Genomic DNA, 17,398 nt, shown 5'->3' with positions numbered 1-17,398 from the left:
ACCAATGACCGTCTGACTCCGGGATCGTGGCGTGGATTTCTGAGGGACACGTTGATGCGAAGAAGCCGGATGTGAGTGGAAGCGCATGCCACAAGTTCTTCAGATTCATGATTTGAAAGTTGGATGTATTCGAGCGGCGGTGCCGTGGAAAGCATTGCAGTTCTCCAATTCGAGGTGCCTTTGTTACGCAGACGGCGTGGCCACGTGGTACGTTACTATGCCACACCATAGCGTTGCTGTTGCCTGGCGGCTTAGTATCCAGATGAAACACATCACAGTCCGAAGAACAGATGGTGAAATTAGTGTGGTGTTGTCATTCCATGATTTATGTTGTGACTTTGACCTAATCCTCCAATCCCAAACGCCTTCGCCCATGCAAACGAGGTGCCTCCCATATGTCCTGTTCACGGAGATGGGTGATATGCGGCCCAGCCTTTGACTAATTCCTCCACAGTTGACCTACCTTACGCATAGTACGGTTTCCTCCCACAAACGCTAAATCTGCAAAAACAAGTGAGTAGATGCCCTGACTGTTGAAACACAACGTTCCGGTTATCAACTTACACTTCCCAATACGCATGAACCGATCGATTCAGCAACTCCTCTCTCACCTCCTCGCAAAAGTCTTTCGTATCTTGCTCCGTCCAGCCCAGCACGCGCGTGAAGACGGCCAGCGTAGACGCCTCGAGACCCGCCAAGCTCCCCGCCTGAACCCACCAGCCTGCCTCTCGCAGCTTCTTCTTCGCGGGCCACGGGCTGACGGGCCAGATCCTCTTGTGCTCGACGACGGCCTCGAAGCCTGCTTCCTCGAGCAGCTGCTTGAAACGTGTCGGCACATCGATTGAGCTTCCGATCTTGTTGCAGCCTTCGACTAGCAGCGAGGACCACCTGGCGATGGCGCTGGTCTCGGGCATGGAGTCGTCTGGGCACAGGATGGGCCACGCGTTGTCCTGGAGCTCGATGTAGCCGCCAGGCTCGAGGTGCCTGCAACAGTAAGATTGGGTTCTCTGTGTGTTCGGGGCGGGTGTGTAGCTACTGGAATGCCTGCGCCAGCATCTTCTCCCAGCTCTTGAAGCATGAGTTCATGTGCCGCACGAAGATGAAGTCGAAGGGTATCGTCCATCTCCAATCCTTGTCTACGTCGTCGATCTCAAACATGCAGTTCGGGGGCACACTGCCAAGTCAGCCCCGCATACGTCAGTGGGCTGGATGGACATACTAGTCAGGTTGGATGGGACTGAGGTCGACTCCGGTGACCTTGATCACATTAGCAACTTATCGGATACATGGTTCAGAAGTCATCAAACCATGGTCTCGGGATGAAGATCCGCTGCGACACGTTAGATGCGACCCAGCACGGCTACGCTCAGAATGCTTACCATATTCCATAGCCCAGATGCCTGTACCAGTGCCGATGTCAAGGACTCGCTTTGCGTTATCCTGCATCGGGCTCATGCAGAGTTTGTCGTCCCACGTTAATAACCACAGCTGATGCTGTAAGTCTATGATAAAGTGAGTGGGAATAGCTTCATGGTCTCCAACAGGTGGCATTACATAATCGATCTTGCTCCAGCTATTGACTGGTTAGAGGCAATTCACCAATGGTTGTAGGTTGAAGGGAGACATACGACATCGTTGGGCAGGATGTATTCTTCGGGTGTCATGGATTGGTCAGCTGTCTCGGCCATGTCATGCGTCGTACTCACTCCCTTCACTGAGTTTGTGATACGTGCGGCCGTTCTCTTTGCAGTATTCACGGATGCTGGGTCGCACGGAGATTAAAGACGGAGGCAGCGCCTCGTCCAAGGACTAGATGAGTCTCAGCTAATCTACAAACAGATGAGGGAATGAGAGGACTAGACGCACCTCGGCATCGATGGAGATGCGATCAAAGTCGGCATCGTCGTCACGGTGGGTATCCTGCACGTGCAGCCCGTCAGCAAAGTCATGTACCCAGCACACTGCCGCGCGCCGAGCGCCGACCGGAGCGGAAGATGGGCGGGCTTTCGGCGCGCAAAGGAGGGGCACATTAGACTGAATGAGTAAGGCGGAAGAGAGCGCGAAGGAATCAAAGGCAGGTCAACTCACGTCGTCCCCGTTTCTCGAATCAGACATGTTACCGGCGGCTTGGGTTTGCAAATCGCAAGTTCGTCCGGCCGCAAGGGGAGATGGACCGAGAAAAAGCGAATCGGCGGCACCAGCAGCACGGGTCACACAAACGAAAGCGTGTGAAATGGAGGGGGGAGGGGGGAGGGAGAGAGGGGACGAGGATTTTAGGGATGCCTCCGAAACCGTGCTTCTTGGCCCAGACCTCCCTCAGGCTCCTCCTCTCTCTTCTCCTGGGCCCCCCTTCCGATCACCTCCACATCTGATGGTGCGCGTTGGTTCTGCGACGGCCGAACGTGAGGATGTGATTGGTGCTGTGCCGCATACATGGTCTCACCTGTGGCACCGTCGTGGGCGCGATTTCCTGGTCGCTGGGATGAGATGAAGAAGTGCTGCCGTCAGCGTCGGTTACAGAAGCTGACGGCGGATGTGATTGGGGGGTTTTCGACGCATGTGTTGCGCACGACCCTGGACCCTGCAATCATCCACAGCGTGGCCTGATGAGCAGTTCTATATTTATGGTGCTTCTCTGAGGCAAGACGACGACGAAAACAAGAGATCATAGGGCCTAGTTTATACTCTTTTCTTATGTTCTATTGATGTTCTCAGTATTATGTGACAGTAAGCTTCCGCGGTTACCCGCAATTCTTAGGCAGTATTACCGCCTGAAATCATTATGCCCATGCCGTCTAGATCGCTGCTGGTTTGTTTCGTTCTCAGAAACCCAAGGGTTCACCCAGAGCAGTAGAGGATATAGATGTCTGAGGTTCAATTAGATTCTGTGACTGATACTTCTGTTCAAATGCAGCCAGGTGAATATAAATATGCCATATCACATTTACTTAAGCGCTCTATTAATAAAACAAAAATAAAGAGTCTTGCTATCTAGGTGGGCAACTATTATACTAGGTGCAATAATTTTCATCTATTAATAATTTATTATCTCTATTATCTCCATTATCCTTATTGTCTCTATGGTCTTTACTGTTCCTATTATCTCTCCTGTCCCTACTGTTGATGCTGTCCCTGTCGTCCCTGTCGTCCTTGTTGTCCCTATCGTCCTTGTCGTCTCTGTCGCCCCTATTATCCTTATCGTCTCTGTCGTCCCTATCGCCCCTATTCCCATCGTTATTATCTATTCTGTCGTCGATAGTTGCTACCCACCTGGATAGTCAGGAACACCCGCCCAGGTAGCAAGAATGAAAATGAAAACAAAGATGTAACAGCATAAAGACACAAAAAGAACTCCTCGACGGGGAATTGAACCCCGGTCCCCGGCGTTTAGTAGAATGACAAGCCGATATCCTCACCACTAGACTATCGAGGATTGATATCTCTGAATCGAGATGTGTTACTGGACCCCAATCGTGACTCATTCAGCTGGGGTCCCGTTGTGAAGTGGATGTTGCTTGAATCGGTGGGTCTCGGATGGGGCCTGTATGAATTTGTCGCTGTAAAATCTCCCATGTCTAACTATCGGTTGCTGTTTGCCCAGAGAACTTTTGATTTGTTTCCGTTGTGGCTGGTGCTACGTGATCATGCTGGAAGCTGGTGTCTGAGATACTCTAGGCTGGCCGATGGAAACGCGGAAGGCGGGGCTCCTGCAGAGCTGGACGAGGGCGGAGCTGATGTCACCAGAAGCCGGGCAACGGACTTCGCCTCGGGTCCTTTGGGCCGTTTGATGTGGTTAGTATGTATTTATTACTGACCAGAGCTTCCTAGAAGCTAAATTGCTTGAGAGTTTTGCTAGTCGGGCAGTGTCATTTGGCTATCTGGGCACACACGTATATAACCCGTAGCATGTTCCTAAAGTGACTATTGTAGTTCCTATGCTCGCTTTCGTCGTTATTATTATCTATTATTATCGTCTATTATTATTATTATTATCGTCGTCGTCGTCGTCGTTATTATTGTTATTGTCGTCGTTATCGTCGTCGTTATTATCGTTATTGTCGTTGTTATCGTCGTTGTTATCCATCCTGATTACTACTTCTATCGTTCTCTCTATAATCACGGATCATAGGAGACACTGCCCGGATAGCTAACGAACACTGCCTGACTAGCAAAACTCTTCCTTTATGGTGTCGTTTCTCAGAATTCTCTTTTTACTGAATCTAGGGGAGAAGGAAACTTCCTTGTCCTAAGTATGTGAGCATGTTCTATCTGCAAATAGCTTACTCCAGCATACCATATGTTCCCTCGATGTATTCGCTGACTCTTCGGCCACTGCTTGCTCACGGTCTAAGTTTTGGTGACTATCCGATTCTTGTCTATTGATGTGTTATCATGAGTAGATGGAGTTGGTATTCGCATGGCAAGCGAGTAGAGTCTCGCGGGTCATTAGGGGCACGTCGAACTACCCGTCAACCCAGTCCATCAGATCTCAACTTGGCACACTTACATGTGTACCTGTAGCGTTATTATCCGAGTGCAGATCACGTTATGTAGCTAGAAGCAAGGTAATGTTGTAATACCGTTGGCAATGTGGGAAGAATGATGTGTATGAGACACACACCTCAGACCGTGCTGCTGAGTATGTCGGCCTAGCGAAGTACATCACCGTCTTTGAAGCACAAGTAGTGCTGTACGTCTATTTCATTGTTTTCTGGTCGGTTGATAGATGGGATCAAGATTGCATACGGTAAGTTAACGTTGACTGCCACCAGCCCGATGCGGTACTATGAACAGGTTGGTTAGACTTTCTTTCAATTCTCTAGATAGGTTTACTTCACCGCCGTTGTATCTATTAAGGACGAGATCCGCTCATAGGTAAACACCAACCGCCGCTGCATACATGTTGCCTGACTTGCGACGACCACACCTAAAATAGGATATTTGTTTCCGCACGCTTCCACACAGAAGAGCGGAGAAGCAACACCAAAAGGACCATCGTGATACACCAATTTCTTCGTCTTAGAAAGTATGTATACAGCACTGGAAATGATTCGCACGTTGGTTCCGCGGATGGCATACCCGATGTGGGACATGCTCAAGCAACAGAATGCTGCCTTGTCCACACAAATGCCTATCCTCAATTCTACCTACTTCTATACATGAGGGAGTGTATATTACCCTGAACGTTACCTTTCATCTGGACACCTTCAAACCCTGCGTGAACCATCTCAGCCCTGCATGAGGCGCCCGCAAACAAGGGTCTCATCCGCCGATCGAGATGATCGGAGGCCGTTACGACGACGACGACCTCGTTACTCAAAAAGTATCAAACCATAACTCAGCAGTCGTTCGTTACACAAGCACCAGGCATAAAGCCAAGCCAATCCCGCTTCTCCCGACGTCTGCTGGAAGCTTCCCCCACCGGAGCAAACTCTCCGAGACATGGACGCACCCCGCGGCCCCGCAATGTACGGAGCGGGGCACCTCGGATGCGGCATCATGAGCCTCAGCCTTCGGGCCCTCATCCTTTATGGAAGGCACTGGACGAACGGCAGAAATGGCACCATGGCCGAAGTAACCGATCATGCGGTGAGTTCTTGGCGACGCCCGTCGGTCTCCTGGGACGGAAATTGACAGCCTGTCACCCCTTCTCAGGGGGCGCTGTTGTCGTCACGGTGTACGTACGGCCGAACACCGTTTTCCCCAAGCGAAGTTACGCTGTACTTTATCCGGTATGTCATCTCGCATACAGGGACTTCACACTACGGCGGGCGTGCTTTAGCCCAAGGGTCTCAGCCAGCCTAAGCGACGCCGTGTGCCGAGCCGTAGTATAGCCTCAACGGCGCGACGACGTCTTTCGCAAGCCGTGAGAAGATCAACCACAGTATTGACGTTGAGCAACGCACCATCATCGCATCTCACCTGTATCTACTGAAGGATTGACAAAGTCCCACTCGCCATGTTTCTCCGTACGCCGAGGGCTGATCCGACTCGCATGCCATCGCACGACAACTCCTGCTGTTGAGACGCACCTTGGCGATGCGCATCTATGATGGCCTACACCCCCATCGTCATCCCTGGAGACGACAACGACCACCCAAAATCCAGATTCACAAGGATCAAACCAAGGTCATCGATCGGGAGACGCCTAATTCCATTCCCTGGCGGTCAATCATGCAGGCACTTTCATCATCGCACATTGGCGTCGCATGCCATCCCGTCGACGGCGCTTCTAGACCCCGAACATCACTTCCGGTCCCCCCAATCGAACCCCCGGTTCGCTCGGCGGGTTAGTGTTAGCGTTCCTCCCTTTTGGGATGGCATGTCCGTGATGCCAGCTGGAGATCACGGGGGTGTAAGAGGGAGAAAAGGAACGACATTCCGAGGCATCGTGAGATTGTGGTAGGCGTGAAGCGAGACGGCTGCTCGAGACTCTCGATGGCAGTTGCTGGACAAGGAACAGGAAGGGGGTAACGGCAAATGAGGGGGTCTCTCTCTCTGGAGGTCGGTATTGCTTTATCGAGGTGGACGATCAGGCGCGACTAGCGCTCTGTGTTGTTAAAGGCAGGACGACATGAAATTGCGTTGCGTGAATATAATGGCACACCCCGAGGGGAAAGAGGCATATGCCGCATAGTAAGAGGGGGCCTCTTCTCGACGAGACATGGTTTCTTTTCTGAAAAAGCCTCAAGATTTCGGCGTGCCTTCGGGCGTGCCGTGAACTCTGCCGTCATCAGCCATTCAGAGACTCTGGACAACACGAGAAATAACATTCCCTTTGACTAAGGCAACGAGGCCTTCGGGACACGGCAAACTCTGCCTTCAGATGGCAGACGAGCATTGAGACGACGGGACAGGCACCCTCGACTGCCTCTCACGATGATTGGAAAAGAGTCGAGTCAGCTGAGGAAACAGAGTGTGGTCTAACCATTTAACTCACGGCTTCTTTTTGCCCTCGTGGCCTGTCACGTCCAGCCAAGACCTGAGTAATGGCACCATATCAAACGGAAGGAGCGACTGGCTCGAGACTCTTCGTATGGTTACACTGCGACTGGAAACAGGGAAAAAGAGAGTGTGCGTCGGTTGAACTGCCAACGGAACGCTGGCCATGGCCCCAGCAAGACGACTCTGTTGGTTCCACTCAGCCTAATACTGAAGGAGCAGGCAACAGAGAGTGTGAATGAGAGAGGGGGAGAAACCCACGAGAGCCGCAGGGCAGAGAGTCTGCATCTGCACCCATAAACCTTCGCTCCTCGACACAATGAAATGCGGAGAACGGTTTGGGGGAGAGTACCCAATGGCCAGGAACCTGACAGCCTGCCCCCCAGATCCCAGCCTGGTTCGACGATGGTCTAGACTCGGTGAGGTGGCATTTCCAGCGGAACCATCAGCGATGACTCCTCGCCCAGGGCAATACTGATCAGCACGGGTGTCCCCAGCGCGAAATGCCCACTGGGTCCTCCGAGCAGAAGCTTGGCTTTGGTGAACCAGCTGCTGCTCCTCCCCGAGGCTGCACCCCCCTCTCCCTGTAAGGATCCTGCGCCGGGCGAGCTGACGGCCTTTTGCTGAAATGAGGGCAGGATCGGCGATGTCAAAATGGAGCTCACGGCACGGCCCCAGAGTGCTGGAGAACGCCTCGGGGGTAAAACTGTGGGTAGGGAGGCGAGAGTCGAATCTTCGATGGCGAGAAAAAAAGGTCCTTCGCCGAAGAGGATCCCCGAGGGACGCGGCGCAGGCTGCGAACGAGGGGGAAAGGTGGCTCGGTATCCAGTTGGGTCCTGAGCCGAGTGGAATGAATGGTGCTGCCATCGACCCTAAGAAAAACCAGCTTTGCTCATCGACGATGAAGAATCGAGAGACACTCATCATCGGGACGCCTGACAGCCAGGCCCACAGAGCCGGTGCGGACAGACTGACGGACGCATCAAAACATGAGACGGTGAGCCGTTGGAAGAAAGATTATTGGGTGAAGATAGTACGGCAGCAGCGTGCACCGTTGGCCAATAGCGGGCACTAATATCGATGCCTAGCATCGGCGTCTATGATCGCGATCGCAAACTAACCGGATCAATGTCAGGTGCACGGTTGGGAAGCGCAGTGCGTTGTACGCGATAGTTGCATGCGAATCGGGGAAGGGCACGATACCCTCCTCCAAGGGATGCAATGGAATCATGAGCTTAGCGCCGGCCGAGGGCTAGCAGAAAATAGACAAGCCGAGGAGAGGGAATTATGAACGCAAGGGTGGCCGATGGAGCAGGCCGGAGATGGGATACGAAGAAAAACTTTTTGCCAATGGGATTGTGAAAAAAAGGCCATCGATCGAGAGGACGAAGCAGAAGAAAATTGGAAACATTGGCATGTCATCGAGATCCGGAGTGTTGGGAACAAGGCACCAAGGGCTCATGGCACGCGCAAGCGAGCACAAGCGGCGGATGGGATAGGTACGGGATTACCACCAGCAGCGTTTCGATCGCGTTTCGTTTCGATGACAAGCATGAAAAGGGTTTTGCTTGCCGCGGACAATGAACCCGAGAAAGGAGTGTAGACTAAGGAAAACAGACGATGAAGAGATCGCGCTGAGACGCTGTTCGTGAGACTCACCGGACGGCGCTTGTCGGATTGTGCGATTGTCGATGTCGGCCGTCGATGCTGGTGTCGATTGTCGATGTGCAAAAGAAGAAACGCGGGCGGGGCCTGTCAGTTAGCCAGCTCCGGGGACGAGAATCTGCGTGCTGCCGCATTCCCGCGACGGCGCCGGAGGAGGCTTGTCTCGGTATTAGAGACCCTGCACAACGACACGACACGCCTACAGTCTCCCGAGTGCAGTTGTGCAGAGACAGACAGACCCTTGGCGTCTCTCGACATCGTGATGTCGCGAGACAGTATTGTGACTAACCCAAGGTCTTGGTAGAGAGGTTGTTGGGTATCAGCTCAGGGATGACTCAAATAACGCGTTGGAGAATGGAGATGGGGAGAGCCTTGGCTTGCAGTAAGGTGATTCGTTGGTTGGGGCCATCTTCTTGCGGTCGTCTCCTCACGAAGACATCGCCAAACGGCCCTTTGAAGCATGCCACAACACTGAGATTCAGTCTGAGAAACAGCATGCCTTGGCAGCCGTCTATGCGTATCATCAACTGTTTGTGCACATGCGCGACAGGGTCACCTGCTGCCGCGTCGACACCTCATGATACACGGCTGATGTTGCTCTTTTCGTCTTCCCGAGCGGCGCGCGCAATCAATGCATAGGCGAACATCACCACATCGTGGACAGTTACACGGCCTGTCGATGGCCGCTCGGGATGCCTGAACAGAGCAAATCATCCCCACAGTTACCTAGCTGCTGGGAGCGGATGTGCGACCGATGGGGGCTTGCAACGGGTAAGGCTTGATAATGCCGATCAAGTTGGTGTGATTGGCAGCCGTCTTTGTAAGAACTGATGGAATTGTTCGATGCGGGCAGCAGTCAACGATTACGGCAACGTGGGATGCCAATCACTATTGCCCATCCCACCCAATAGTCGCGTCCGTGGGTTGATGTGGCGATGTGAGAGCGTCGCGTCTCTGTATAATTCGCCCCCTCATCGGCGATGTAGTGTATTTACATCGACGATGCGAATGCGCTCGCAACGAACCGAAAGGCGTGCTGCTGTGTTGTCCGGCATCCGTCTAGAGACGCAGAACAACGCTCGAGGGCCAAGACAAGAGTCCGTCGGACCGGTGAAGAAGGTGTCTAGTTGTCCACCGGTCGTTACTGAAGGGAACAAGAAGCCTTGCCCTGGATCTCATTTTGGTCCCGAGGGAGGACGACGATAACGATATCAATGTTCGATGGTGAATCGCGATGGGAGAATTAGGGTGTTCGGTTAGCTGGCGGGATGGGATTCTTCGTCTGATCACGATGCCTCGGCGAAATGATCGATACCTGACAGGGAACTCGATGGGCAGCGTGAGTCTGCCCCTCCACCCCTCACTCACCCCCCATTCCCGCTCGACGACGGCTCTCGCAGTAGCGTCTTCTCCAGTCTACTCATACACACACTAAGGCGCGGCAGAGGCAGAGGCAGCCCAAGACCCCGTGGCCGCTTAGGCAAAGAGGAAGAAAAGGCGAGACACTGACACGCCTTGACACACGGATTATCTGATAATTGTATAATTTTACCTTCCCGCAAGGGTCCTTCCTCTTCTTTACTAATGAGTCAAAATTACTGACGAGTCCGTCAGCCCGTGCCGAGCCCGAACGCTCGATCCGCCCTGATGATTGGCTGGGCTGTCTCAAGTCGCTGCCAATGTCAGTTCCTCTGCGCAAAACAGCTGGGCATGAGACGACACCCGAGGGGTCCAAGCCTTTGCCCTATGAGAGGGGGCGTGTGGGATCCCGGGGACACAGAGACACAGAGAGAGAGGTCTTGTATCTACTGTAATCTAGTTGAGTTATTAGGACTGACGGGGAACGTGGAGGTCGCGGGGTTTATGCACGTAGCACAATGCCTGGTTGACCGAATGCGAGCAAGGAGGACGAGGAGGTTCGGGGCCGCAGCTCTGCACCACACGGAACGGCACCCTCGGCGCGGGCGGACTTGATGGGGTACACACAAAGACGGGCACCTCGCACTTGAACGGGTATCCGGGTGCGAGTATTGGGGGAGATGGGGTATAGGAGATAAGCCTCACGCTTTCAACCCCGACGGTGCCGTGTCCGCACCACACACGCGACATTCGCTCCATTTGAGGGGAAGCACGGAGTTGGGAGATTCATAACCCTGGGGAATTGGAACTTCAGTCTTGTGTATCCGTCGTTAATTCCGGCCGGGCGAAACCCTCGAACGCTGACAAAACAGCCTGCCTGCCGAGAAGGCGTGACTGTTTCGATGCAGCCTGGTGCTGTGTTAGCGAGCAAAACAGTAACACTGGCGTTCCGCCCGCACCGCATTCTGCAGCCTGCGCGTGGTTCCCGCTGCCGTGCTTATCATATCATGTCCACATCAGCAACTTTGGCACGGCAGGATCAGAAGGGGGCAGGCTGAGGTTTTGCGCTAGACGGCTGCTCGTGCTAACGATTATGTGTGAACGCGCAACGGGGGTGAGTGAGTGAGCGAGTTACAAGGGCCAAGGGCCGGGCATGGCTTGCTGCAGCCACAGCCACGGGCGCGTTTCTGATGGTGAGATTATCTGGAGAATAGACGAGGTTTGGTGCACTGCGCAAGGGTTGTTATCACTGTTTGATACGGATACACGTAAAAAGTCTGGAGGCGAAGGCGTTCGGCAGCGCGACAGGGCTTGCGTGGTCTTTTGGTTGTATCCTCTTCTGCATGGCATTTCACTTTGGGCAATTTTTCTACCTGTCCCCCCGGACGGGATTGAGGAACCAAGCGGGTGTTTGATTAGACCACCACAGAGCCAGCCCCATGTCTCTCGTGAGTATCAGTTGATAACGGGACGGGCTAACGGGGGAATCAATGGTCGACGTGAGGGGTTGGGAAGTAGCATCGATGCGTGATGTTCCCGTCTCGAACACGACGATGCCATGCGAGATGGCCGATGGAAACACCTGATGAACGATGCGGAGTTACGCTGTGCTGTCTGCTTCTAGTCTCTTGCGCATTCTTCCCGGTAACACGTCGCGCATAGTGCATAGCTTATAGCCTTTGCGTTGTGCACAAGAGCTAGAGGGGCACGAACGAGAGAATGCTCGGCGCCAGGAAAGGCTCCTCGGGCGAGGTTACGTGGTGGTGGTTGGCTGAGCTTCTTGGTCGTTTCTTGGGAGCGAGGCATGCACGTATCAGTCAAGAACGCGAAGAGGCGAGGTGCCACCTCTTTACTCGCATAGACACATACGAGTACACACACACCGTCAACACTAAGTGGAATGCCCGCCGTTCCCCTCCCGCGCTAGTCTCTGCCCTATGGAAGTCACTCAAACTGACAAGACGGCTTGCATAATTCAATTGGATACATGTCGAAAAGAGGGTTGGGACGGTAGGAAACATCAGGCCCTTACGGGGGACACGCGACCACTCAGCGACGTCCGCCGCACACCACCACCCAGAAAACGTAGAGCTGAAGAAAACGGGATCCTGGGTTTGGACATCGACAAAGAGGTGGCGGGATCGACCAGGGTGGGTCGCGCGACGCAGCGCAAAGATCGAGAGTTTGCGGGAGTCATCAGAAGCCATACCGTATTCGGACAGTTTTCCATTGCTCTACCCCCGACGGCAGCTCCTAGTCGCCATGTGGTTGACTCCGTAACAGCCGGTAATCCCGCCTCTGCTCTCGCTCCTCGCCGTCGTCGCTGCCGAGGCCGGTTCGACTATGACGGCTAGTTGCATAGACGGTGGGTGAGGTGAGCTGAGGTGGTGAGCCACCGCTGCAGCCACCTTTTCGCCGTGGCCGGGTAAACTGCAAAACAGAGGCGAGCTTTTGAAGAGAAGGGTTTGGATCAGTGCTGCATTGACCAACCACGAGACACTGTGGCTTAAAGCTCTTGAGGGGGGGAACTGCCGTCTCAAGATTGTGTGGTGTATATGTTGATGGATAGTATAACCTAAGGTATAGGCGCACAGATGGCTTCACCTGCAGTACCTGCCGATTAATAATTCGCCGGGAAAAGGCAAAAGCAGACGACCCTGAGTCGAGATGTTTACCTGCAAGAGGACAAGAGGGAAAGAAAGAGAAGACGGCGAGGGAAGGCCGAGGAAGGGTGCTAGAAGAGGGGTAATAGAGTTTCTGCCTCTAGCTGGTGCGCCATCGCGAGAAGGCCGCTTTGTTGACATGCGGAAAGAAGAGGGGTTTGGGGGAACTGATTGGAAATCGGAGAATGCCATGCGCGGCACATCTGGGATGGGAAACGAGAAAAAGTCACGATGCGAGAAAGAATCGAAATTCGCATCCCGTGGTCTTGTGGCGGATGGAGCGGGCTGGCAGGGGGCTTTGCTTCTGCCTTCCAATGGAATGACTTGTTCGTTGGATGTCACACAAAGTATGTTGGTTGTTTGTGTGTCTGCTGTCTCGAAGGCACTGCTGGGCGGAGGTTTGTGTCTGTTCAATCTATTGTCTGCCTAGACAACCACGGTGGTCTAGACGTTCACGTTGAGTTCTTGGCTTGATAGAGTTCCCTTTTTTAGGGTTTTGGAAATTTCGAAGTTGATGGGTGCGCCGCGCAGCGCCCTTCTTCCCGCGCCCCCGAACCCGAGTCGAGTCAAATCTCGGCGGAATCCTCCCAACGGCCGTGTCTCTGGGCGCGCCGCCGTTCCTTCATCACGATGGATCAGAAATTGCCATGCAGTCTCAGGCGGAGAACTCTCGCGGGCTGTCGCTGAACTCTCTGCATCGAAATGAAATGTTTCTCTTACTCCCTCACGCAGATTAATCCCTCTCAGCCCTGTGCCGCGCCTCCCCCAGCATTGGCAATGGCATGGCATGATATGAGGGGGGAAAATAGCTACAGAAACAAAACGACGAGGGGAGAAAATAGCTCTGAGGCAAACGCAGATTGATGAAGAGTTGGCCCATGCTTCTCGTCGTCTTCTTCTCCATCCCCATTGACACTTCACGCAGCTGCGGTCCTGCCCTATCTTTGGTGTTAGTCTCTGCTTCGATCATTGGGGGCCACGGCTCTCTCGTTGGCCCGTCGGTCCCCAGTTCGAATATACCAGAGACAGCACCGCCTGTACGCCAAACAAATTCCCCGACCCCGGGTCCCTCTCGCACGCGCAGCGACAGCGATGGTGCCGTCGGTTCGCCGAGAGGCAGACCCTCCCCTTCCCGGAAGGCCGGGATATGGAGTCGGTGGAAAGCTCTAGGACCCCGAATCGAACAGTCCTCTCTCATCCTTCAACATAGCCTTCGGGATGAGGGGGGGGCTTGTTGATTGGGGAAAGGATGGTGGCAGTAAGGAATAGAGGCACAATGCGTGGCGCAACCCTTATTTCTTTCCGCTGCGGTTGGTGGTGCTCGTCGGCAGCAGCTCTTGTCAAACCATGTTCCCGAGGGATAGTCCCAGCTGATATCAACCACGGGGATAGGTATCACATCTCGATGGTCCCTTGCAATGCCTCTTTCGCTCTCTCCAATGGAGGCCGACGTCTCCTTTGACCGGTCAACCCAGGACCCTTACAGCGGTGGTTTACGGCAACATGCAATTCCCTCCCAGAGTCGCATGGTTCGGGCCCTCCGTCCGTCCCAAGGCCACTCAGAGTTTGAGGACGTTCCCGTCCTGTGGATGCGCGAGAGTGTCCACGCACGGGGTTTCGAAAAAGGCCAACGTTTTGGGCGTGGTGCGTGCGTGGACTCTCGCTCTGCAATGCAGCATGCGCGCGTTTTTTCTCCATATCCCGCACCCCATTGTAATTTACCCTCCGTCAGAAAGTTTCCCATCTTTCTGAGGTTGATATGCCGTATTATCCACGGGGAGGGGGCTTTCGTGCAGACGGTCCCCAGAAGTGATGGGCACATCAATCCCAGACGTACATGCCGGTGCGGCCCCAATTCTGTCAGTCGCAGGTTATTCTGATCAAAGGATTGCGAACGTCTCCAGAGGTCTGAGGGGAGTCGAGACGGTAGTGTAGTCCACAAGGGGGGGATCCGTCGGCGATCCGGGGTGCTCCCCGTCAGGGGACTTGGCTTCCACCTCCCACCATTTTGTGCCTCATTGCGACTTCTAAGCTCTCTTCTAAGCGTGATGGTGTGCGTACGCATGTCTTTCCACGATTGTGGCCATTCATATCGCGTGTGTTGGTGGCGAGTCGTTGGTGACTCGGATTTCACCAGATTCCCATTCCGACCCCAGGCAGCCGTGGAATTGGCCATGGGCCTGCATATTGACATACATACACGGTCAACGTGAAACCTTCAACCTCGTGCTCTATTTTCAACATGCCTCGAGTGAAGAGGCTCGTATATACCGCATGCCGTTCTATCCTATCCTATCCCCCTTGCTTTGTCAAAGGTAAAGCGAAAAAGCCGTCCAACCCAAAGGAACCCACTTCTCCCCGCGCGGCCTCCCTATGAGACGCCAACATTCCACGTAAGACGGCCGGCGTCGACATCGCTTCGCGGCCGTGTGGCTCCCCTCCCCGTCTTGATGAATGAGAAGTCGAAAGATGGAGGGAACCAGCTAGTTGATCCGGCGCCACAAGTTCCTCTTGCTAGCTCCGCCGTTTTGTGTCTGTATTGCACGGCTATGCTTGAAGCTCCATCAAATCCCCTCTCTCCAGTCTTCGCCTCGTCTCGCCTCGGTCCCCCAGAAGTCCTGTAATCGAGATGCGCAATCAAGCCACTGTCTACCAGCGTCTCGGACTGATGAGCTGACTGCCTGTGTCTTTGGGTGACCCCCTGGGCATCCTGGCATCGGCGATGGATTGAGCCTCCATGGATGCGATCAAGCGTTGCGACGCAAATATGGGAATGGAGATCAGAAATAGGTCTAGAAGTCTGATTGATCATATTATCGTCCGTTGGACCCTGGATCCGCCCAGGTATTAAAACTCCCCGAAGCCCCCCTCACCCCATCCATCGTCCATCTGCCGTGATACCCCGTTCTAGGAAACGCATCCTTTGTTGAGCCCGTCCAAACATTTCTTTTTCTTCTTCTTCTTCGCCGTCCGCGACTGGCTCGTTTGCTTGAACGTTTGCTTGAAATAAGCTCCCCACTGGCTGGAACGTAAACACACCGAGTGTCCGCTTGAAGAACAACCTCAGCAAGGGCCTTGACCGGACCTCCAGAAAAGAACCTAACCCATCACACCCATCCTCGAAGGATATACGCTTGCGCAGTGCGGAAGCGAGCAGGCCTCAGAAAACGAGCACATACAAGCGAAAGTGCGAAGAGCAGGCCTCAAAAAGCTATCGAAACCCAAAGAACCGGCCAAATTACCTTGGGATTGAGCACCGTATCAACCTGCCATCCGCAGCGCTGCCCAAGGCTAGTCCGACTAAGAAGCTCTTGAGTCGAGATCATCCCGACCAACCAACATCGACCACCTCTTCCCGTCGTCGTCCTCGTCGTCCTCTTGCTTCGACACTGCCGTCACAACTGTGCTGAAGCCAAGCTGCACACGCCCCCCCTATCCAGCTGAACTTGTATTCGCGCCCCGGTAGAGCGAATTCACTTATCGTACGAGGCCTCCTCCCCCTTTCTGTGCATGCTCGCACGCCCCTTCATTTTGTGCATATGCAGCAGCATGCATATACCGTAATAAATGCAGCATGGACTAACGCGAGGCCCCCAGGAACCTTAACCGACGTCAACTTTACGGTGCACACCCCTCCGTTACCACACCACCACCGTCTCCACCCTCGGCTTCCACCGTCTCGCCCATCCCCGACCGTCCGTCTGCTCGTCCACGGTCTTCGTCCTCCCCACCCACACCATCTCGCTACCTTAAGAGAGCAGAATACCGTCTGCCTCTGCACAAACTCGCTCACGCCCTCTGCATCTGCATCGCACACCCCTCTCCACGCCCCTTCCCTCGGCTTGGCTGGGCTTGGCTTCTGCCCTCTGCGTAGTCTTGTGCCTGACGTTGCGCACTCCCCCAGTTCCCTGTCCTGTCTTCTGACTGAGGCTGGGCTGGACAGCAGAGACACCTACGCACCCTTGTCAAGCTGGGCGTCTGCACCATCTCCCCCCCCCAAGCACGGGCTTGCACAAAAAACACTCTCTCTCTGTGGAAGACTCGGCAGCAGACAGACAGACAGCGGTCGCTCAGTCACCTCCGTGTCCGAACAGACAGAAGAGTCTCCGCGGTTCTTGCACAATTTTGACGCTTGCCCTTCATCCATCTGGTCTTCTGTCGATCCCACACACCCCGAGGGAGAAGCACTCGCACGCCCTCTGACAGACCAGACACCTCACCCTGGTCCTCATTTTCACTCCTTTTTTCTTCTTAAGCTACCCTCCCCCCTGCCCTCCCACCCCCCCTCTTGGGTTGTGCACCACTCTTCTTATCCTTCCCAGGCTACTCTACCTATATATCATCAAGCCTTCCCACAACCACTTATATCGGCCTCACTTCCCACCCAACTTTGGACTTTGACACCAAGCCAACTCCAACATACAACTTCACCAAGGGTACACTGAACGTGCCAACACCAAGGACAACAACTACCACCACTACCACATCCACCAACAACCAATATGCCTTCCAGCTCACGACCTGCCAAGATCCACTACAGCTCCTCCTCCTCCTCCGACTCCGACCTCTCTTCCGCGTCCTCGTCCTACAGACAAAGCATGGACTCCGTCGCCAGACCGATTGCCTCCGTCGAGGTCCTCCGCTGCCTGCGCTGCGCGAGGTCCGTCGAGGCCACCTCCACCGACGACTCCAGCTCAACCGGCATGGTCCGCATCGCACACAACCTCTACTACTGCGAACGCTGCGCCAAGATGGTCGGTTACAAATGA

General features: G+C 54.1%; 2 protein-coding genes and 1 non-coding gene across 3 annotated transcripts; 1 reads left to right on the top strand and 2 right to left on the bottom strand.

Annotated features, from left to right (window-relative positions):
• Positions 1–560: 560 nt before the first annotated feature.
• On the bottom strand, positions 561–1,688 carry COL26b_011810 (uncharacterized protein; the record flags this gene model as incomplete). The annotated part of the gene is made up of 6 exons (XM_053184465.1): positions 561–984; positions 1,037–1,174; positions 1,220–1,257; positions 1,308–1,330; positions 1,380–1,494; positions 1,629–1,688. 6 exons carry the CDS (start codon positions 1,686–1,688, stop codon positions 561–563), a joined length of 798 nt encoding a protein of 265 aa, XP_053031584.1.
• A 1,663-nt stretch (positions 1,689–3,351) lies between these two features.
• Positions 3,352–3,433, bottom strand: COL26b_011809. Its single transcript has one exon. It is a non-coding gene; the product is annotated as a tRNA-Asp (tRNA).
• A 13,698-nt stretch (positions 3,434–17,131) lies between these two features.
• On the top strand, positions 17,132–17,398 carry COL26b_011808 (uncharacterized protein; the record flags this gene model as incomplete). The annotated part of the gene is made up of 1 exon (XM_053184464.1): positions 17,132–17,398. The coding sequence occupies one exon, from the start codon at positions 17,132–17,134 to the stop codon at positions 17,396–17,398; it is 267 nt and encodes an 88-aa protein (XP_053031583.1).

The sequence above is a fragment of the Colletotrichum chrysophilum genome, assembly GCF_026319265.1.
Source record: "Colletotrichum chrysophilum strain AFK26 chromosome Unknown scaffold_152, whole genome shotgun sequence".
NCBI lineage: Eukaryota > Fungi > Ascomycota > Sordariomycetes > Glomerellales > Glomerellaceae > Colletotrichum > Colletotrichum chrysophilum.
Note: the sequence above shows the minus strand (reverse complement) of the source record. Positions and strands in the feature narration are given on the sequence as shown.